At 40.0% G+C, this 24723-nt stretch overlaps 1 protein-coding gene across 1 annotated transcript in view; it reads left to right on the plus strand.

Moving 5' to 3' along the window:
• LOC126334596 (probable aconitate hydratase, mitochondrial) overlaps nt 1-24723 on the plus strand; it is a 142849-nt gene that overhangs the window by 48635 nt on the left and 69491 nt on the right. Inside the window, exon 6 of the mRNA XM_049996988.1 lies at nt 15142-15292. Within this exon, the coding sequence (XP_049852945.1) occupies nt 15142-15292 (151 nt within the window). The remainder of the gene's footprint in view (nt 1-15141; nt 15293-24723) is intronic.

The following is a 24723-nucleotide window of genomic DNA, read 5'->3' on the forward strand; positions in this document are numbered from 1 at the left end:
AGGAAATGCATTTGTATAACTTCCTCATATTGTGTGACTACATTATACAAGGTCCATTCAGAAAATTGCGGAACTTTGTCCACAAAATTTTTCTATACTCACCTTTTACTTATTTTGCATGCTCTCCTTCAAAATACTCTCCTCTACAATTGATAAACTGCTCCCAAATATTGATCCCACTTTTGGAAGTGGTCTTGATATGCCTCTTGCTGGATCGTGCAAAGTGCCGTCTCTGAATTTTCTTTCATCTTGTCTATCGTTGCAAATCTTCATTCGTTCAATGTTATTTTCAACTTTGGAAATAGAAAAAAGTTCCCGGGGCCAGGTCTGGAGAGTTCAGAAGGTGAGGCAGCACAGTGGTTTCATTTTTTGTGCAATAGTCATGCACCAACAGTGATGAATGTGTGGGTGCTTTATGATGATGCAAGAGCCATGAATTGTCTCACCACATTCCAGGCCATTTCCTTCTCACATTTTCTCGCAGGCATCACAATACATCCTGATAGTACTTTTGATTACCAGTTTGTTCCTGTGATACGAATTCATGATGAGCCAATCCTTTCAAAGTCGAAGAAAATTATCAGCATGGGTTTGACATTTGACCTGAATTGTTGAGCTTTTTTTTTTGTCTTGGAGAACCTTTCCCGACCCAATGTGAAGACTGAACCTTGGTCTCAATATCATAACCATACACCCATGTGTCATAACAGTTATGATTCTCTTAAGGAACATATTATTCTCATTTGTGTGATCCAAAAGCTCTTCACAGACTGTGAGGCGAAGGTCTTTCTGGTCTTTTCTAATGAGCTGTGGGATGAGCTTAGTGGCAATACAATGCATTCTCAGATGCTGTGTCATGATTTCATTCCATGATCCAACTGAAATGTTACACTCTTCTGGAATCTCTTAAACTGTCAGTCTTTGATTGGCACACACAATTTCATTGACATTCTTGACATGAGTGTCATTAATAGACTTTGAAGGGTGTCCTGAATAAAGGTAATCTTTAACTTCTATCCAGCCATTTTTAAACCATGTGAACCACTCATAACACCGAGTATGGCTTAAGCATGCATCACCATAGGCTTTGTGCATCTTTTGGTGCGTCTCTGTAAATGTTTTCTTGAGTTTCATGCACAATTTAATACAGATATGTCACCCCTCTAACTCTGCCATCTCGCTCAAAATTTGGAAACTGTGCGACACAACGTTCTATTCAATACAGTACAGAGCAATAACCAACAGACATACGACAATGAAACTTCTGGCAGTTATACATTAAACACAGGCATCTGCAGGCATGTCAACCACAGTTCCCTTTAACACACCATTGGCACAAAATTATGAATGTTCCAGAATTTTTTGAACAGATCTCGTATAGAAGACAAATACCGGTAAAATATTCTCAAACTTCCATCCATCAGAATTCTGTGACATTTCATTGAGTATCATTCTCATCATTGTCTGCAAAATTGTAGAGATTGTGTGGATGTCCCATATGTATACCTGAGTGGTGGACGCCTCTTGTCACCCTTTCCTCCAGGTGCAGGGTCTGGCAATCAGTGGCGTGGAGCACAGACTGCAATTTGATTCTTGCTGCATTCCATGTTGCCCAGACTTGTGGAGCGTCAACTGCGGGCTACATTCTTGGTGTGAAGTTGTTAGTGCAGGGTATCTTGCCAAACATAGCTGACAGACCACATCCCTAGTGCTGAGACTGTCATGGCGTCTTATCTCAGTACATTGTTTGATGATACTCTCCCAAGAGCCACTAGCTTGGCACAATATTTTTGTTTTATCAAGTTCAAATGTATGTTCCTCAATGAGGCTGGGTACTGCCACTGATGTATCTTTATGCCCCAGACATATGCATCTAATGCGTTCCACACTGTAGTAACACGTTCACGTTTACGTCGCACTTCACTTAGCTTAGACCGGGACTGTGTCCTAGGCATGCCCGATGTTAACTGACTGGGCATGGCCCGTGCTGCCTGAGTTGTTGTTGTTGTTGTTACGCCGGCAGAGGTTGCGTCCGAATTCTCGCGTGCCCTCTGGTGGACGGGACTCTACTTGCGGCAACTACTGTCCGTGACGCACCATGCTGATGTGTGCCTCCCGCGATCTTTCTGGTGGCTACTGCACTCCTCCTCCTTCGACGGGTGAAACCACTGTGATCCACTGTGTTGGAAGGTGGAGTGTCATGCAAAAGCGACCTGCACATCCATTGGAAGGTCGGAGTCGAGGGGATCTGCCAACCCTCGAGCCGGAACCTTCGAATATGGCTGGAAGTGACCCACGCAAAGAGGCCCCCATCGTCCCACCACCAGAGCCCGGGACAGAATGGGCGACAAGCTGTCGAATTCCGGATTCTGTTCCACCTTGGGAGGGGCAAGACCCAGTGGCGGGGACAATGGGAGAGGGACGACCACAGGTGAAACAGCCTCCTGAGAAACGGGGCCTGCGAGGAAGGCCGGCTCTCACTGGGGCATATCGAACGATGGCGATACCGGTGCTCGAGCTACTGGAGGCTGCCAAGGCTGAGAACCATCAGTGCGGCAGAGTCACAGCGGGGAGAAGCGGTAACGTCCCCTGAGAAACCAACACGGGTGCCGGCAATGGGGAACCCGGTGTGCGAGAGGTCGGAGGGTGGGTGCCCAAATGTGAACGTAGCTGATTTTGGTGATGACGTACCACCCGGTATAGAGCTGGCGGTCATTTCGGCGCAGGACCACCACCAGTATCCAATGTGGATTGCAACCAAACCCACGTGCCTAGACTGACTTCCCCAGTGGAAAGCCAGGTACTCCGTTTTGCAAAGACTGGCGAGGACCAGGCCGGAGGAGGTGCAGCAGAGTCCTAGGTTGGCGTCCATGGAGGAGCTCTGAGGGGCTGCGTTCTCCCATTGGTGTGGTCCGATACGCCATCAGGAAAAACGTCAATGCCTCCTCCGCAGAAAATTCAAGCACATACTTTTTCATCTGCGTCTTAAATGTGCACTCCATGAGCTTGGCTTCGATTGTGGATGGAAGCGGGGAGAGCAAACATGCTGAATACCGAAGCACCTATAAAAATCCTGGAAGGTCTGCGAAATAAACTGCGGTCCATTGTCCGAGACCAGGGTGATTGGCAGACCTTCCACAGAAAAGATTTTTGCTAGTGCCTGGATTGCAACTTCTGAAGTGGTTGAGGAGCAGCGAACCACATATGGGATTCGGGAATAAGCATCAATGACAATGAGCCAAAAGCCATTGAGAAACGGGCCTGCAAAATCGATGTGAACACATTCCCATGCTTGGGTTGTCGGCGGCCATGAAGAGAACGCTGCCATAGGAGATGCCTGTTGGCTCGCATACTGGGAACAGGCGGCCACCAAGTGCTCAATTTCTCTGTCAATACCGGGCAGTACACATGTCTGCGACCCAAGGTTTTAGTACGCGAAACACCCCAGTGCCCCGCATGTAATAACGTGAGGACCTCCCTTCGTAAACTTGCAGGAACAACCACGCGAGGAGCTGTATCATCGGTAGCCAGAAGGAGAACTCCTTCCAAGACCGAGAGGTGGTCTCGTAGAATAAAATAATTATGAAGAGGGTCCGAGGCCCGGCCTGGAGGGCGGGATGACCACCCCTGCTGAATGAGGCGAACTACTTGCCGGAGAACTGGGTCAACTGCCGTTTCCCTGGCGACTTGAGAACTAGTGATTGGGAAGCCATCAACCGCTTGGCGGGACGCCACATCCAAATGAAAACACATAATCTCCTCTCGATCGAACGTAGGATCCGGGCCCACCGGAAGACGGGAAAGAGCGTCGGCGTTGATATGCTGTCCAGTAGGGTGAAAATGAATGTCATAATGGTACTTAGAGAGGAACAAGGCCCAGCGCTGTAGTCTGTGGGCCGCCCTATCCGGAATCTGAGAGGCAGGGCAAAATAACGAAACTTCGTGCCATACAAGGGTGAAACTTGGTAACAGCGTAGACAATGGCCAAAGCCTCTTTTTCCACCTGGGAGTTATGGGCCTGTGCGGGACTAAGGGTTTTAGACGCAAACGCCAGTGGGTGCTCGGAACCATCTGCATTGCGATGGGCCAGGACCGCCCCCACCCCATACTGCGAAGCATCTGTAGCCAGTACCAATGGCTTATGGGGGTCAAAAGTAGCCAAACAAGGCACTGATGTGAGGAGGCCCTTCAACGAGGTGAACGCTCGCTCGCATGCAGGCGACCAATCAAAAGGAACACCCTTGCACAGAAGGCAGTACAGGGGGCTGGCTATGGTGGAAGCCCTGGGAATGAACCAGTGGTAACAGGCTATCTTGCCTAAAAAAGCTTGTAACTCTTTCAGCGAATTGGGCTGAGGAAGGTTGACAATACCTTGGACCAAACTTCTTAGTGGCTGGACGCCGTCCTGAGAGATGGTGTAGCCCACATACTCAATGATCGGTTGGAAGAAGTTTGACTTATGCAGGTTGCAACGCTAGCCCACAGACCTGAATTTGAGAAAGAGGGTGCGAAGGTTGTGCAAGTGTTCCTTCGTGCTGTGGCCTGCGACAATTATTTCATCGAGGTAATTAATAGAATGAGGGATTGTCGACATGACGTGCTCAAGATAACGCTGGAATATCGCTAGGGCACTGGATATTCTGAAGGCCAACCGCTGGTATTGGTAAAGACCAAACGGGATGTTGACGACCGCCAGCCGTTAGGAGTCCTCATCAAGTGGTATCTGATGAAAAACCTCCGAAAGATTGATTTTCGAAAAATATTGGCCTCCTGCCACGGCGGAGAACAATTCATCAGCACAAGGCAAAGGATAGGTGTCCACCACCAATTGGGAATTAATGGTGGCCTTGAAATCGCCACAAAGACGTAATTTTCCAGAGGGTTTCCTTACAATAACGAGGGGTGAAGCCCACTCACTAGAAGAAATGGGAAGAACGACCCCTAGGGCAGTCAGCCGGTTGAGCTCTTCCTTTACCTGAGGGCGGAGAGCCATGGGGATCTGCCTCGCGTGTAGAAAACACGGGCGAGCCGACGCCTTCAACGTTAAGTGAGCTTCAAAATGCATAGACGCTGGTAAACTGGCGCCAAAGGGGGCGATCCAAGGTCAGAATAAGTTTGTGCATTCAACAACGAAACTGCCGCGCCCGTATCTACTTTCAGTTGTAACCGGCGCGACCGAAGAGACACCTCGATAAAGAGTTTGCATGCCGATGCCTTGGGAGCCTGGCCTGATGAAACTTCCTGAATGTCAACGTCCGTGTCCTCTGTACCTGCTTCCTTTGATTCTTTTGAGACTGAGCGGCAAACTTTAGCAATGTGACCTTTTTTATTACATTTGCGACAAACGGCCCAATGCTGGGGGCACTCTGACTGATCATGATGTATATAGCACAACGCACAGAACGGCAACAGGGGCCGGCGGCCGGAGTTCTGTTTACGCGCCATGCGGGAGCGGCCGTCGTCCACCCCGGACACAGTGGACGCAGACGCGCCGCCCTGAACCGCCACGACGTCGCACCACGCTTCCAGCTGTTGACCTGCAACGTGAGAGATTCATACGATTGAGCAATGGACAGAACTTCCTCAAGGGAAGGGTCTTCTAACTGCAGGGCCCATTGCCGGACCTCCCTATCGGGCCGAACGAACAATGATGTCACGTACCATAACGTGGGCATACGACTCTCACGACTGCTCCGTGACATAATGACACTTGTGACTAAGACCGTGCAGGGTAGCAGCCCACACCCGGTAAGACTGATGGGGCTGTTTCTTGCATTGATAGAACTCGACACGAGCCACCACAACATGCATGCGGCGGCGATAATATGAAGACAGCAATGAACACAATGCGTCAAAAGACAAGGACGAGGGTTCCTGCAATGGCGCTAGCTGCCGCAAAACTTGATACAACAAGGGAGATATCCAAGACAAGAAGAGAGCACGACGTACCTCCGTCTGCTGCTCAACCAAAACCCACACTAAATCCTCCATGCCGTGGAGAAGCTGCGAAACCGGAACAATGACGCAACACATGAAAGAACGACCATACTCGTTGCCAATTGTGTAGTAACACTGTTCACGTTTATGCCGCACTTCACTTAACGTAGACCGGGCCTGTGTCCTAGGCATGTCCGATGGTAACTGACTGGGCATGGCCTGTGCTGCCTGAGTTGTTGTTGTTGTTATGCCGGCAGAGGTCACGTCTGAATTCTCGCGTGCCCTCTGGTGGACAGGACTCTACTTGCGGCAACTACTGTCCGTGACGCGCTGTGCTGATGTGCGCCTCCCATGATCTTTCTGGTGGCTACTGCACACACAGTGTTGCAAGATATTGATATATACTGGATATTTGCAATTATAATTTGTCCATTACCGAGCCAAGCATGTACTTAATGTTTTTCACGGTCAAAACATGGCCAAGATGTTGTCTGTGGTCCAAGCTCCCCAATCACAGGTTGCCAGACCCCACACCTGGGCAAAGGGGTGGGGAGAGACTGCAACTCCACTCAGGCATATATATGGGGTACCCACACAATCTCAATACCTCTTCAGAAGATGATGAGAGAGGCAGTCATTGAAATATCACAGAATTTCAGTGTAGCCATCCGGATGGAAGCCTGAGAAGATTTTATTAGCACTGTGTGCTGGGAAGGTCTATGTTCACATATAAGAGTTCTGCTATAAACTTGGGTACAAAAATGCATCATTTATACTAAATTATTAATACCTAACAGCATGTCTGGATTACTTTTCCTGTCAAATTCCTTCAATAGATTTACCTTAAAACCAAACGTACAACCCCTTTCCTGGTCACCATGACCAACTATATCCTCATCCACAGTTACTTTATCTTTGAAGGCATGACCTAGAAACAGATCCTCAGTACAACAATGGACACCTACATGGTATTATCCTTTGTCAACCTATTCATGGGCCATCTAGAGGAATTTCTCCTAACCAACCAGAAACCCAGCCCATAACCTGGTACAGATTCATTGATGACACCTGTGTGATCAGGATTGAGGGTGAGGTCATCCTATCCACATTCCTCCTGAACCTCAACATCTTCTCCCCCACTTATTTCAGCTGCTCCTCCTCAGCCCCACAAGCCATCTTCCTCAAGGCTGACCTCCACTTCAAAGATGGCTACGTCAGCACCTCTATCTACATCTATATCTATACTAATCAAACCAATGCGAAGCGCCTGGCGTGTGCAGTTGCTTGCAGTCAAATCTCAGTGGCCAGAGACAGTGGTCATGTGTGAGTGAATTGTGCTTGCTGGAATGTGTGTATGTGTTTCTACTTTAGAAGTAGGCTTTTTGGCTGAAAGCTCAGACGTATAACAGTCTTTTCTTGTGCCTGTCTGCGAGTCAAAATCACCACTATATGGCGAGTAGCAATACATCCTTTTCATAATACTGTCATTTCTCCATCCTGGATTTTCCATTGTTTGATTTTCTCTCATTCTTTCTTCCTTTATTCTAAGTTCCTGATAAGGAAACTATAACGGTTAAAAATCATAAACTTAGTTTCTATCTTTTTTTGTCACAGGTGGCATTTTCTAAATTCCTGTGTGGCATGAAAAGTCACTTTACTGTTCCAGTTATTTAATTTTTCCTGCTTTATGTTTTCTTGAAATGCTCAAATTAAGAAGAGCTCAGCAAGTATTTTAAAAGCTTTCTCATATTATGGTTAAACTATATCCTGATCATTAAAATTGAATTCTACTTTCTAGCTACAGATACTGGGGGTACTTTGGGTCATGTAGGCTAGATCAGTCTAGATGTAGTAGAGGTCAGAGAAATGAAATTTCTGGCAGATGAATGTAGCGTAATATAAGGATTGGCAGAAATGGTGTAGCAGGAGTAGGATTCATTACGAATACGAATGCAGGTCACAGAGTGAGTTGTTGTGAAAAGCTCAGTGATACAGTTGTTCTTATTAGACTGAACAGTGAACAGTGAACAGTGAACCAACACTACCATCAATACTTCAGGTACACATCTATTCATCGCTTGCAGGAGATGAAGAGGCAGATTAAATATATGAGGATATTGAACATATAATTCAGTATGTAAAGGGAGATGAATATCTAATAATCATAGGGTTTTGGAACTGTTGTTGCAGGGAAAGAGAGAGAAGGAAGAATTACAGGAAAATATGGTTTCGATCTCCCCCCCCCCACTCCGCCCCGCACTCCCCCCACACTGCCCCCCCCCTTTTCCACCCCCACCTCACCTCCCTGCTCCCACATGAACCATGGACCTTGCCATTGGTGGGGAGGCTTGCGTGCTGCAGTGATACAGATAGCCGTACCATAGGTGCAATCACAACAGAGGGGTATCTGTTGAGAGGCCAGACAAATGTGTGGTTCCTGAAGACAGGCAGCAGCCTTTTCAGTAGTTGCAGGGGCAACAGTCTGGATGATTGACTGATCTGGCCTTGTAACACTAACCAAAATGGCCTTGTTGTGCAGGTACTGCAAATGACTGAAACCAAGGGGAAACTACAGCTGTAATTTTTCCCAAGGGTATGCAGCTTTATTGTATGGTTAAATGATGATGGCGTCCTATTGTGTAAAATATTCCGGAGTAAAATAGTCCCCCATTTAGATCTCCAGGCAGGGACTACTCAGGAGGACGTCGTTATGAGGAGAAAGAAACCTGGCGTTCTGCGGATTGGAGCATGAAATGTCAGATCCCTTAACCAGGCAAGAAGGTTAGAAAATTTGAAAAGGGAAAGTGATAGGTTAATGTTAGATATAGTGCGAATTAGTGAAGTTTGGTGGCAGAAGGAACAAGACTTCTGGTCATGTGAATACAAGGTTATAAATACAAAATCAAATAGTGGTAATGCAGGAGTAGGCTTGATAATGAATAAAAAAATAGGAATGCAAGTAAGCTACTACAAACAGCATAGTGACCACATTATTGTAGCCAAGATAGATATGAAGCCCACACCTAACCATAGTAGTACAAGTTTATATGCCAACTAGCTCCATAGATGACAAAGAGATTGATGAAATGTATGATGAGATAAAAGAAATTATTGAGATAGTGAAGGGAGACAAAAATTTAATAGTCATGGGTGACTGGAATTCGGTAGTAGAAAAAGGAAGAGAAGGAAACATAGTAGGTGAATATGGATTGGGGGTAAGGAATGAAAGAGGAAGCTGCCTGGTAGAATTTTGCACAGAGCATAACTTAATCATAGCTAACACTTGGTTCAAGAATCATGAAAGAAGGTTGTATACATGGAAGAGACCTGGAGATATTAGAAGGTTTCAGTTAGATAATATAATGTTAAGACAGAGATTTAGGAACCAGGTTTTAAATTGTAAGACATTTCCAGGGGCATATGTGGACTCTGACCACAATCTATTGGTCATGAACTGCAGATTAAAACTGAAGAAACTGCAAAAAGGTTGGAATTTAAGGAGATGGGATCTGGATAAACTGACAGAACCAGAGGTTGTAGAGAGTTTCAGAGAGAGCATTAGGGAATGATTAACAAGAAGAGGGGCAAGAAATACAGTAGAAGAAGAATGGGTAGCTTTGATAGATGAAATAGTGAAGACAGCAGAGGATCAAGTAGTTAAAAAGACGAGGGCTAATAGAAATCCTTGGATAACAGAAGATATATTGAATTTAATTGACGAAAGGAGAAAACATAAAAATTCAGTAAATGAAGCAGACAAAAAGGAATACAAACGTCTCAAAAATGAGATCAACAGGAAGTGCAAAACGGCTAAGCAGGGATGGCTAGAGGACAAATGTAAAGATGTAGAGGCATCTATCACTAGGGGTAAGATAGATACTGCCTACAGGAAAATTAAAGAGACCTTTGGAAAAAAGAGAACCACTTGCATGAATATCAAGAGCTCAGATGGAAACCCAGTTCTAGGCAAAGTAGGTAAAGCAGAAAGGTGGAAGGAGTATAGAGAGGGTCTATACAAGGGCAATGTACTTGAGGACAATATTATGGAAATGGAAGGGAATGTAGAAGAAAATGAAATGGGGGATATGATACTGCGTGAAGAGTTTGACAGAGCACTGAAAGACCTAAGTCAAAACAAGGCCCCGGGAGTAGACAACATTCCATTAGAACTACTGACAGCCTTTGGAGAGCCAGGCCTAACAAAACTCTACCATCTAGTGAGCAAGAGGTATGAGACAGGTGAAATACCCTCAGACTTCAAGAATAATATAATAATTCCAATCCCAAAGAAAGCAGGTGTTGACAGATTTGAAAATTACTGAACTATTAGTTTAATAAGTCATGGCTGCAAAATAATAACGCGAATTATTTACAGATGAATGGAAAAACTGCTAGAAGCTGACCTTGGGGAAGATCAGTTTGGATTCCATAGAAATAATGGAACATGTGAGGCAATACTGACCCTACGACTTATCTTAGAAGCTAGATTAAGGAAGGGCAAACCTACGTTTCTAGCATTTGTAGACTTAGAGAAAGCTTTTGACAATGTTGACTGGAATACTCTCTTTCAAATTCTGAAGGTGGCAGGGGTAAAATACAGGGAGCGAAAGGCTATTTACAATTTGTACAGAAACCAGATGGCAGTTAGAATTGTCGAGGGGCTTGAAATGGGAAGCAGTGTTTGGGAAGGGAGTGAGACAGGGTTGTAGCCTCTCCCCGATTTTATTCACTCTGTATATTGAGCAAGCAGTAAAGGAAACAAAAGAAAAATTTGGAGTAGGAATTAAAATTCATGGAGAAGAAATAAAAACTTTGAGGTTTGCCGACGACATTGTAATTCTGTCAGAGACAGCAAAGGACCTGGAAGAGCAGTTCAATGGAATGGTCAGTGTCTTGAAAGGAAGATATAAGATGAACATCAATAAAAGCAAAATGAGGATATTGGAATGCAGTCTAGTTAACCCGGGTGATGCTGAGGGAATTAGATTAGGAAATGACACACTTAAAGTAGTAAATGAGTTTTGCTATTTGGGGAGCAAAATAACTGATGATGGTCGAAGTAGAGAGGATATAAAATGTAGACTGGCAATGGCACAGAAAGCGTTTCTGAAGAAGAGAAATTTGTTAACATTGAGTATAGATTTAAGTATCAGGAAGTCTTTTTCTGGAAGCATTGGTATGGAGTGTAGCCATGTATGGAAGTGAAACATGGCCGATAAACAGTTTGGACATGAAGAGAATAGAAGCTTTCGAAATGTGGTGCTACAGAAGAATGCTGAAGATTAGATGGGTAGATCACATAACTAATGAGGAGGTATTGAATAGAATTGGGAAGAAGAGGAGTTTGTGGTACAACTTGACTAAAGGAGGGATCAGTTGCTAGGACATATTCTGAGGCATCAAAGGATCACCAATTTTGTATTGGAGGGCAGTGTGGAGGGTAAAAATTGTAGAGGGAGACCAAGAAATGAATACACTAAACAGATTCAGAAGGATGTAGGTTGCAGTAGGTACTGGGAGACGAAGAAGCTTGCACAGGATAGAGTAGCATGGAGAGCTGCATCAAACCAGTCTCCGGACTGAAGACCAGAACAACAAAAACAATGGGTTTGGAACTAGGAATGAGAGAGGAAAAGAGGAATTGAGTTCTGCAATAAATTTCGATTAGTAATAGGAAATACACCACTAAAAATCACAAGGCAGAGTGGAGGGTAAAAATTGTAGAGGGAGACCAAGAAATGAATACACTAAACAGATTCAGAAGTATGTAGGTTGCAGTAGGTACTGGGAGACGAAGAGGCTGGCACAGGATAGAGTAGCATCTACACCTGCGAAAACTTGGAGATATGGGAAGATTCCAGTTGGATTATGTCTTGGTCAGGCACATTTCTGAAATCACATATTGGGCCCTAAAGCATACCCAGGAGCATGCGTAGTAGACTCAGATCATAATTTAGTAATGATAAAGAGCAGGCTGAAGTTTAAGAGAATCATATGCAAGAATCAGTGTGGAAGGAAGTGGGATACTAAAGTACTGAGAAACGATGAGACGCATTTGAAGATTGCTAAAGATGTTGATAATGTGTTAAGGAATATGACAGCAGGCTGTTTTGTTGAAGAGGAATGGACATTTCTAAAAGGAGCAATCACATATATGGGAAAGAAAAATAGAGATACAAAGTAGGTAATTGCAAATAAACCTTGGGTAATAGATGAATACTTCAATCACTCAACAGAAGAAGTACAAAAATGTTCAGGGAAAGACGGGAATACAGCAACATAAATCACTCAGGAATGAAATGAATAGGAAGTGCAAAGCAGCCAAGGTGAAATACCTGCAGGAAAGACATGATGACACTGAAAAAGAAATTATTGTCAGAAGGACTGACTCATCATACAAAAAATCAAAACACTCTTCAGTGAAATTAAAAGCAACGGTGACAACATTAACAATGCAATGCGAATTTCATTGTTAAATGGAGAACAGATATGTGAAAAAGAGTACATTGAAGGCCTCTATGAGGAGGAGGAATTGTCTGTTGATTTGATAGAAGAAGAAACTGGAGTTTATAGGGAAGAAATAGGGAATCCAGTATTAGAATCGGAACTTAAAAGAGCTTAGGAAGACTTGAGATTAAACAAGGCAGAAGGGACAGATAACATTCCATTGGAATTTCTAAGATCATTGGGGGAAGTGGCAACCAAGTTGGTGTGTAGAATCCATGAGGCTGGTGGCATATGCCATCACACGTTCACAGAAATATCACCCTTCAGTTCTGAAGAATGCAAGACCAGATAAGTGTGAGAACTATCACACAATCAGGTTAACAGGCATCCAAGTTGCTTCCAAGTATAATATACATATGGATGGAAAAGAAAATTGAGGAACTGTTAGATGATCATTCTATCTTCAGGGAAGATAAAGGCACTGCAGAGCCAGTCCTGACATTACATTTGATAAAGAAAGCAAGACTGAAGACAAATTAAGACACATTCATAGGATTTGTTGGCCTGGAAAAAGCATTTGACAGTGTAAAATGGTGTAAGATGTTCGAAATTCTCACAAAAATGAGAGTAAGCTATACAGAAAGACAAGTAATATTCAGTATAAACAAGAACCAAGAGGGAACTGTTATGACTTCCTCGCATGCAGTGTGGTTCTCAAGTGGATACAGGAGCAAGGAGCACATGCCATTGATGAACAGAAAATCCAGATATCAATTTATTCTACATCTAATAACAAACAGTAAAAATAATACATAAATTCATTGTTCTAGTTGCAGTGTCAATTTGCCAGTAGTAAATCTAAAAAAAGGGGTCAGTGCATGGATGTTCAAACTCAAGTACACCCATTGCTGGAGCTCCGGAGAGAGAATGCTTGCATTTCATTGATAGTGGTGTAATTATTCATGGCAGCACCCTTGTACCACAACTGCAGCTGTGGAAATGTAGCACCATAACTGGCAGCACACACATTTGAACGTAAAGCCAACCGAGTGTCCAATATCACAGGAACAATAAGATTAGAAGACCAAGAATGAAGCATTCAGATTAAAAAGGGAGTAAGATAGGAGTGCCATACTTTATCTCTACTGTTCAATCTACATATGAAAGAAGCAATGAGGGAAATAAAAGAAAGATTCAAGAGTGGGATTAAAATACAGGGTGAAAGGATATCAATGATAAGATGATGACATTGCTATTCTCAGTGAACATAAAGAAGAATTACAAGATGGAATGAACAGTTTAATGAGTACAAAAATCTGGATTGAGCACCAGCCACAATTGCCAATTGGTTCTAGGCATTGCAGTCCGGAACCGCACAACTGCTATGGTCGCAGGGTCGAATCCTGCCTCAGGCATGGATGTGTGTGATGTCCTTAGGTTTGTTAGGTTTAAGTAGTTCTAAGTTCTAGGGGACTGATGACCTCAGATGTTAACTCCCATAGTGCTCAGAGCCATTTTCTCGATTGAGCATGAACCAAAGAAAGACAGAAGTAATGAGAATTATCAGAAATGAGGATAGCAAGAAACTTAACATAAAAATTATGAAAAGGTTAGTTGCTACTCATCATATACTGGAGATGCTGAGTCGCAGATAGGCACAACAAAAAACTGTCACTGTTGTTTTCTGACAGTCGTTCTGTTGTGCCTATCTGCAACTCAGCATCTCCACTACATGGTGAGAAGCAACTACCCTTTTCATAATATTGTTACATTTTATCCTGGATTTTCCATTGTTTGATCAACATAAAAATTGGTGATCATGAAGCTGAAGAATTCAGATACATCAACAGCAAAGTAACCCTTGTTGGACGAAGAAAGGAGGACACAGGAAGCAGAGTAGCACAGGCAAAGAGGGCATTCCTGCCACAAGAAGTCAACTAATATCAAACACAGACCCTAATTTGAGAAAGAAGTTTCTGAGAATGTATCTTTGGTGCACAGCATTGTATGGTAGTAAATCAATAACTTTGGGAAAACCAGAACAGAAGAGAATTGAAGCATTTTAGATATGGCATTACAGAAGGATGTTGAAAATTAGGTTGGCTGATAAGATAAGAACTGAGAGGTTCTTCTCAGAATCAGCAAAGAAAGGAGCATATGGGAAACACTGACAAGAAGGGACAGAATTATAAGAAATGCTTTAAGACTTCAAGGAATAACTTCCATGGTACTAGGGGGAGCTGCAGAGGATAAAAATGGTAGAGGAAGACAGATTGAAACATACCCAACAAATAATTGAGGACATATGTTGCAAGTGTGACACTGAGATGAAGAGGTTGGCACAGGGGAGGAATTCACGGCTGGCCACATCCAATCAATCAGAAAACTGACGGCTCAAAAATCATTGGAAAACAGTCTACGCTGAAACATTTCATGTCCTACAGTTATGATGCCAGGAGTACTAACAAGCAAGGTGACACAGAGGTTAAAAGGCTGAACTTGGGAGATGGATTTTTGAGGTGTGCATTCAAATACCTATTCATATTTAGGTTTTCTATTATTTTTTCTAAATTACTCTAGACGAGTACTGGAGTTATTCCTTTGAAACAGATGTGGTGAACTTCTTTCCTCATTTTTGTTCATTCTAGACTAAAGTTCTGTCTCCAATGGCCTCACAGTCATTAGTTGAATCTTAACCCATAGTTATCCACTCCTTTTTTTCATTCCAAGATGTACTATATATTATGAAATTTGCAGGTGATTGGCGTAAAGCTGACAGGCAAACTAAAGGGGTGGGCTTCACCTAAAGATGTCATTTTGAAAGTCGCTGGAATCCTTACTGTTAAGGGAGGTACAGGTGCTATTATGGAGTACTATGGTCCTGGAGTTGATTCCATTTCCTGTGCTGGTAAGTAAGGTGTGTACAGTGTAGCTAACACTTTTTCAAAATGAAGCTAGATAGAACTTTCACATGTCATTATTAAGAACCGTAAAATGTTCTTTGACTATTGATATGTTTGTAGCGAGACATTACTGCACATGAAATCTGTCATTTATATTCAGTAATTATGTAAAGGTAAAACAGTTTTTAGCTTTTGAGCAGTCTTTACAGCAGGCCCATAGAATTTAATGTTTACAGGGCTCCAACTGCATCGAATTGTTAAAATCCCACAACATTTTGATCAAACACTCCTTAGACATAGTTAATTGGAATGACTGCACAGGGGCTGCTCATATGCCCTTATGTATCCATGCTGTGACATAAGTGGTGTTCCCTGTATTCCCATATAAGGGCATATGTAGACTTTGTATTTGATGTGACCACTTCAGCCTCGCTATGAGTGGATCCCACACTGTTCTCAGTTGCAGGCCACCATTTGTATTACCCCCCCCCCCCCCAAGATTATACACATGTAATTGTCTACAGCTGTTGACAAAGTTTTTTAAAAAAGCTCCTTTCTTTGCATTTCCAAGGCTATCCCATGATGCCTGCACCTGCTGCAGACACAATTCATGAGTATTTTTCTATGTTCCCTTTGACCTTCATTGAAGTCTGGTTATCAGTTTTCAGTGTAATGTATTTGGTCTTTTCTGGCATATGTAAAGACTGAAATCTTCATTAAAACCTTGTCTGTAGGTCTTTTCCTTTTTGGACTGAAACTGAGATGTATATAATGAGCCAAATGCTAATGATAAACGCAACATATTTCTCGATAAATTTATATCCCTTTTTTAACATATTTGCCCCCCAAAAAAGACTAACTGTAACACCAAACAGTTTTCTAAGAAACCTTGGATTTCTACAGGTATTAAAGTGCCTTCAGAAAGAAAAAGAAAGTTGTATGAAACAGAAAGAATTAGTACAGACCCAGAAGTAATTTTACGCCAAAAAACTATTGTAACATACTGAGAAAAGTTCTCAGAAAATCAAAAAATGTGTATATTAGAGATGAAATTAACACATTGGGCAATAAAATCAAATCAATATGGAATGTTGTTAGAAGAGAGACGGGAAAAGTGACCAATGGGGTAGGTAGTATTACTATTAAAGAGAATGAGACCATCTTAACCAACAGTACACAAGTAGCTAATGTATTTAACAACCATTTCATAATAATTATGAAAAATCCACCTTGACTGCACAAACTACCTGGTGTTTACCTAGGTTTCCGCATCGGTAACCATGCCTTCTTCAGAACAAATATAAAACAGCTTGCCTAAAAAAGCATAGTCAAAGGCTAAAATCAAAACCTACAGTGGCAAGGCTGCTTTTTTTTTTATTTACAAATACATGGTACCAAGTACCAAGTCAATAAAAGTTGTCGCACAATTAGCCAGTTGAGCAAATGATAAAAGTGATGATGCGGGAATTAAGACATATTTAATAACAACGCACGACAAACTTTGTAGTTTGTGCAATCGAGGCGGATTTTTCATAATTATTATGATACTTATGATTGCTGACATGCTGCAATGCTGAAAGTTCTTAAAAGCCATTTCGTAAGTTTAGATGAAAAAATTGATGAAAATAGTTCAAAAGAAAAAGCCAAACAGTACATGGAAGAGTCAGTTTTGAGAAATCCTTGTCAGATTCATTTTCATCTAACAACCTCTTTGAAATAAGTAAAATCATTAAATCTTTGAAAAATAAATGTTCTGTTAGAGTAGATAACATCTCTAACAAGATATAAAACAATGTGGAGCAGTTGTTCTGAGTCACATCTGTTATGCATCACTAACTATAGGTATTTTCCCAGACAGGTTAAAATATGCCATTGTAAAGTCTCTCTACAAAAAAGGGAACACCACAGATGTCAATAATTACAAGCCAGTATCCTTGCTTACAGCATTTTCAAAAATTGTCGAGGAAGTTATGTACTCAAGAGTGGTTAGCCATCTCAACAGTAATGGGATACTTAGTAAATCACAGTTTGGATTTCAAAACTGCTGTTCTACTGAAACAGCAATATACAGTTTCATTGCCTACATAATAGAGTCTTTAAATAGTAAAATGTCACCAATAAAAATTTTCTGTGACTTATTAAAAGCATTTGATTGTGTGAACCAAGACATATGTTACAGGAATTACAATTCTATTGTATAAATGGAACAGCATATGAGTGGTTTAAGTCATATCTACAGAATAGGAAGCAAAAAGTTTCTTTATACAGTTTAAGTGATTTAAGAAAATTTTCCACTTCATCTAATTGGGTTGAAATTACATTACATATTCCACAGGATTAGGTCATGGGTCCCCTTCTGTTCTTGATATATGTGAATGACCTCCCTTCTTATCCGAAACAAGAAGCTAAACTGACACTGTTTGTTGATGATACAAGCATAATTATTAATACAGTAAAGAAACTCTAATAGAAAATTATACAAATAATGTCTTTGGAAAAGTTATTGATTGGTTTTCTGCAAATGGGCTTCATCTGAACTTTGGAAAAACACAGTACATCCAATTTTCTACTGTAAGGAGTACAGTTCCTTCAATAAACATAACACAGCAACAGAAGACAATAGCCAGGGTAGAGCATACTAAGTTTTTGAGTGTACATATAGATGAGAATCTTAATGGGAAAATCCATATTTTGGATCTCCTAAAGTGACTAGATCCAGCAACTTTTGCAATCAAAATAATTGCTAATTCCGAGGATATAGAAGTTATCAATATAACATGCTTTCCATTATTTCACTCTCTGATATCATACATAATAATATTTTGGGGTAACTCAACACTTAGGCAAAAAATATTCACTTCTCAAAAGAAAGTGGTTAGAATAATGTATGGGGCTCACAGATGCACATCTAGTAGGCATTACTCAGTAATGAAATTTGTTCTCAACAACATGGACCAGTTTAAAAACCACAGTGACATTCATTATTATAATACCAGAGGAAAGAAGGACTTACACTGTTCTCTACCTAACCTCTCTTTGGCGCAGAAGGGGGTAAGCTATGCTGCTGTAAAACTTTTTGATAAATTACCAGATGAAATAAAATGTCTGACAGACAGCAGTAATAGTTTCAAAAATAAATTTAAATCATGCATCCTTGATAACTCCTTCTATACCATAGACGATTTCTGGAATATTAATACATAAATCTATAGGTATGATATATGCATTTTGTGCCATTTAAGAGAATGGGGTAGATAGTAAAGATTTTAAGCTTTTTTTAAAAAAAATAAAGGAAAAAAGAAGACAAAACACCTTGATTTGTGTGTGTATTTCTTATGCACTTGACACGTTCCACATCATAATTGTTAGCGTGAGATTGAAAAATGGAACATCTAACTAAGTAGCTCTACCTCTAACTCTAACTAACTAACTCTAAACTGGAAATAGTAAATAGTGAATAGTGTTTTATTTATCTCATAACATACAATTTCTAATCATATGATTAGTGTACGTCAAAAAAATGGATAACGCAACTTAGGCCTAATTGGTTCAAATGGCCCTGAGAACTATGGGACTCAACTGCTGTGGTCATCAGTCCCCTAGAACTTAGAACTACTTAAACCTAACTAAGCTAAGGACATCACACACATCCATGCCCGAGGCAGGATTCGAACCTGCGACCGTAGCAATTGCACGGTTCTGGACTGCGTGCCTAGAACCGCGAGACCACCGCGGCCGGCGCCTAATTGGTACAAAGAATTTTAACATTAATATAAATTTTTATTTCACTTTCCCCCCCTTTGACCAAGGACAGCTACATTTACACACAAGACTATATGTAAATTTATCCTGCTCAAATGTTCAGTTCATCCTTCATGAACTCCTCAACAGTGTAGTAGCAGTGTTTGACAAGTATATCATATAACTTTGTTTTCAGTGTCTCTAGGTCCATACTCAGAACATTCCTTCCTTTTAGCTTGTTATGAATTTCCATTGCCATATACTGAGGAGACTGCGCATATAGGTTTAAGTGATGAGTGGGAAGCATAAAATTGTCTTTGTTTCTCGTGTTATACGTGTGATTGAAACAGTTTTTCTCAAATAACTCTAAATTGCTGTGTAGAAAGATGATAATATCATAGATGTATAAGGAGCAAACTGTTAATAACTGTTGTTTTTCAAATAGTGGGCGACATGATGTTCTTGGATGGGCAGTAAACATGTTCCTTATTATTCTTTTCTGTAACTTTAGTATGCACAATATATTGCTTGAATTTCCCCAAAAAATAATACCACACTTTACAACTGATTGAAAGTAGCTGTGGTATGCAATTTTACTAGTATTCATGTCTGTTGCACCAGCTAATATTTGCATATCAAATGCAAAGGTACATAATTTGTTTAACAGGTAGTCAACATGTTTATTCCAATTTAAATTTTTATCTAGGTTTAACCCTAAAAACTCCACAGATTCCACTTCTTCTATATCCTGATTTTTATGAGTTATTTTAATTTCTTGGGGCTTTGAATTTTGTTCTGAATCGGACCATGTGGGTTTTGCAGATGTTCAATCTTAATCCATTCAGTTGTAACCATGTTTCTAGTTTGTTCATTGTGTTTATTATGTAGAAAGGGATGTTTTCTGACTCCTGGTTTTCAATTAATACAGATGTGTCATCTGCAAATAAAATCAATGGAGCATTTATATTGTTCGGTAAACCATTAACATAGAACAAAAACGAAATAGATCCTAGAATCGAGCCTTGAGGGACACCTTGAGCTTCTGTTTTCCATTTTGAATAGCAATTTGCTGCATTTGATAAGATAATCACTCTTTGTTTTGATGAGATAATCACTCTTTGTTTTCTAGTTGATAAGTATGGAGTAAGCCAATTTAGAACATTACCCTTGATCCCATACTTGTCAAGCTTATAGATGAGCAGTGAATGATTTACAGAGTCAAAGGCTTTTGTGAGATCACAAAAGATTCCTACAACTTCATTATGGTTGTCTAATGATGTGCTGATCTTGTCGATAAACTTGTTAATTGCATCAATAGTACTTTTGCCACGCTGGAAACCAAATTGGTTTTCCGTAATGATATCATATTTCTTCATAAAATTTCGAATCTGCATAGCAGAAGCATTTTCAAAGATTTTTGATATGACTGGAAGGAGGGAGATAGGACGATAGTTCCCCATATCCTCTCTTGACCCTTTTTTGAGCAACGGTTTTACTTCTGCATACTTCAGCACCTCTGGGAAGCATCCTTGTTCAAAGGATTGGTTTATTGTTTTAGATAGTGGGTATCCTATTATTTTACACACAAATTTAAGGACTTTTGCTGGTATTCCATCCCAACCTGCAGAATTTCTGCTTTTTAGTTTTAATATAATTTTTTCTACATCTATTGTTGAAACTGTTTTGAATTTTGTGAGGCATTCAGAATTATGATTTAGTCCAAAGGGACATACATTGTTCACACAATCTGCAACATTAACCTCTGGTTTCACTACATTGATGAAGAACTCATTGAAGCATTCGGAAATTTAAACTGGATTTACAATGATCTCATCTTCAAGCTTAATTGTACTAATTCCGTGTCTAGAGGCTTTGATACCTAATTTGTGTTTTGCAATTGACCACACTGCCTTTGATTTATTCTCATGTTTTAAGATTAATTTATTATTTGTCATTTGCTTTGGTGCTTTGACAACTTTCTTAAATGTGCTTTTGTATTGTTTAACATGTTCAATAAATTCAATTTTTTATTATGTCTTAGTTCCTTATGTAGCTGCCTTTCCTTATCACTGGAAATTTTTACACCTTCAGTGATCCATTTTATTTTGTCATCTTATTAAAATAAGTTTTTTGTGGAAACATTTCATTGAAAACACTTAGAAAATCCCTTTGAAATGCTTCAAAATTTGCTGTGCATGAAATATTTTTATCAAAGTGACGTTCTGTCTCCTTCAACTTATCATGGAATAGAGTCAAAGTTTCTTGGTTGAAGATCCTTTTTACATAAACTTTTTTACATGGGACTTCACCACCTGCTCTTGGTAGCTCAATGAATAATGCTGAATGATCAGAAATTCCTAGATCTAGACAAAATTTATATCCATCTTCAAATACGTAATTCGTTAAAATATTGTCAATGCATGTAGCTGACTGAGCATATTCTCTTTTAGATTCAGAAAAATTTAATTTGAAGCCTTTTTTTTTATTAAGTCTGTACATTTTGATACCTCACATGTTTCATTCAGCACATTGATATTGAAATCAGCAGCAACTACATTTTTTTCCCTCTTTTCTTTACTGAGGTATTCTAACTGTTCCTCTTTGGAGCTTTCCTTGTTCTGGAAGACATACAAAGCAATATGCTGAGATTATCCTCATATCTCATATCTCATTACATATAAATTTCAACTAATACTTGGACTATACAAACATCCAATCCACTGTTTTTATTGCATATAGTATATTGGTTTACTGACCTATCAGTCATGTTCTTTGGTAGTCTTCTACTTTGTCTTCTTCACAAAGTTCATTTGTTGATTGTAAGGGACCTTGAATGATTCTTATGTAAATGTACATAACATCATTAGAGTTGAGTCTGATTTTTATGCATATTTTTATAACTGTCTGTCATCATGATGATCAAATATGTAGTATTCTTCACATTTTTCATACACTAGGTCAACAAACTCATATAGACTTCAAGTAGTGTGACAACATTTAACATGTGGCATTAATACTTTGTCTACCCACAATAACTGTTCCATAGTGTATATACATAGTGCAATACTATCTTGGCATAGACTGATTACATGGAACTTTACATTATCGATTTTTAACCACAGACTGACTGCATGGACTTTCTTGGAACTTCATCTGATCACTAAGGCTGAAAATTTCAAAAGTGAAGCCATTATTCAAAAACGGCGACAAGTATAAGGTAGAAAACTATCGCCCAATATCTCTCCTCCCAGCATTTTCAAAAATATTAGAGAAACTGATGAAGCACCGAATCAACACATATTTAAATTACCATAATTTACTTAACAGAAATTAGCATGGCTTCCAAGCACGTAAAAATACCGAAACAGCAAAAATGTGCTACACTGAACAAATAATGAAAAATCTAGAAAAAGATTATAGTGTAGTAGGAGTAAATTTAGACCTCTCCAAAGCTTTTGACACTGTGAACCAGGACATTCTCTTAGAAAAATTGGAATCGTTGGGTATACATGGGACAGGAAAAAAAGGGTTTGAATCATACCTAAAAAACAGAACTCAGGTTGTAGGACTGACATCAACTTACTCCAACCACAAAACAAATTCAGTATCAGAGGCAAAAAAATGTAGAAATAGGAGTACCACAAGGCAGCATCCTAGGGCCCATATTGTTTCTTGTCTATATAAATGATTTTCACACCTCAGATGATGCAGCCAAAGCAATAATATTTGCAGATGATACTAGTGTGATACTAAGTGCACCAAAGCAATTGCTACCAACAACTCCTGATAAAGTACTAAATTACATCCACTCTTGGCTCAATGCAAACAGGTTGACATTGAAAGTAAATAAAACAAATTATATACAGTTTGGGAAAAGATGTCAGAATGTACATCTTGATCTGGTGTGGGGTGACAAAGCCTTAGACAGAGCGACATCCACGAAATTGCTGGGGATTCATGTGGATGAAAACTTAAATTTTAATGACCATGTAATAAAACTTTCATAGAAACTTAATTCAGCCTGTTTTGCTCTTAGAATTATTGCAAATGTTTGTACCTCAGAGGGTGCCAGAATGGCATATTTCAGCTATTTTCAATCTCTTTCCACATACGGAATAATATTTTGGGGTTCCACAACAGGGCGCCGCCCAAAATAAATTTTTTTGTTACAGAAGAGGGTCATCCAAATAATAACTCACAGTCATCCACAGACGCACTGCAAACCCATATTCAAAAAGCTTAGAATACTTACTATACCATCATTATACATATACAAATGTGTATTGTATGTCAGGACCCACATTGCAGATTTTCAGACAAATGCCGACTTTCATAACTACAATACCCGTAATAGCGCAGCACTCCATACTCAGCGAACAAAAAGAACGAATACACAAAGGCATGTCAGCCATATCGGGCAGAACTGTACAACACACTGCCAGTCAACATGAGGCAGTTAGAAGATGATAACAAATTTAAAACAGAATTTTAAAAAAATCTAGTAGAACAATGTTTTTATTGTGTAAATGACTATGTAGGTCAATAAATTTTTTTCTGATGATATTTATAAAGGCAAAATGGAAAATACTCAATATGTACCTAATCATTCACTACCTAATCATTCATTACATTTTCATACTTAAAGGACAGCTGTCATGTGATGTAAATATATACTTAAGCAGTGTTGTGTGTATAAGGACTTGTTGTTTAGGGAGGACAAAACTAAAGCCTTATGAAAAACAGACTATGCATTTAAAATAACAAGCAGGGATGTATATAGGCTATATTACATTCATTGTATTATTATTAACATCTTTGTATTATTTTGTTTTGTACTTTTCTACGTATATATTGTTTGTGTCCATTTCTTTGAAATGGCTTGACAACATCCATACAATATTTATTGTCAACGGATGGATAAATAAAATAAATAAATGCTACTGGGTGCAGACTGCCTGTGGCTTTGTTTCACAACACCTATTTAAAGATGCCTGTAACAGCATCCTGTTTTCAAAACATAGAGTTACACATCAGGCACAGACAATATTTGTATTAACAATTAGCTTAGTGTCCATAAATCAATATAAATTATTGTCCAGGGGAATGGAATTTACAAAAGTTTGCAAAGAATTTTCCAAAATTTCAAATTTTCTAATTGAAATATTTCAATAATTAAAATGTTGTTTTAGAAAAATCACACTTTTTTTAATTAGAAAAATGAGGGCATATCTCTTAGATGTTGATGTAACATTCAAATGCTGCACTGATGGCAGTGCCTCATTCATCCTCCAAAAGATAAGGAACTACTACTGCAAAAATACAGCACTGCACACCATAGGGTAATTTTGGTACCGTATAATGAAGAGGAGCATTGAAGCCTTGAGTCTGCCTGAGTTATGCTTATTTATGTAACCAGTTAAGTGAAAATGGGCTTCATTGGGCATTCAAATATTTCGAGTGAAGTTTGCATCGTCACTCACATTTGACAACACTTATTCTAAAATTTGCAGCTGCAGAACACAGTCATTAGGACTCAGGTGTTACGTAAGGTGAATTTTATATGGATGAAAGAGAAATTTATTGTCCGTTCTTTGAATAGTCTGACATATGAGCTGCAATGATGAGGCAAGGTCTCGCACGAAACAACAGGGACTCCTTTCAGTGGGAGTCTGTGTGGCATTGATATTTTCAGTGG

The sequence above is a fragment of the Schistocerca gregaria genome, chromosome 2, assembly GCF_023897955.1.
Source record: "Schistocerca gregaria isolate iqSchGreg1 chromosome 2, iqSchGreg1.2, whole genome shotgun sequence".
In the NCBI taxonomy this organism is placed as follows: Eukaryota; Metazoa; Arthropoda; class Insecta; order Orthoptera; family Acrididae; genus Schistocerca; species Schistocerca gregaria.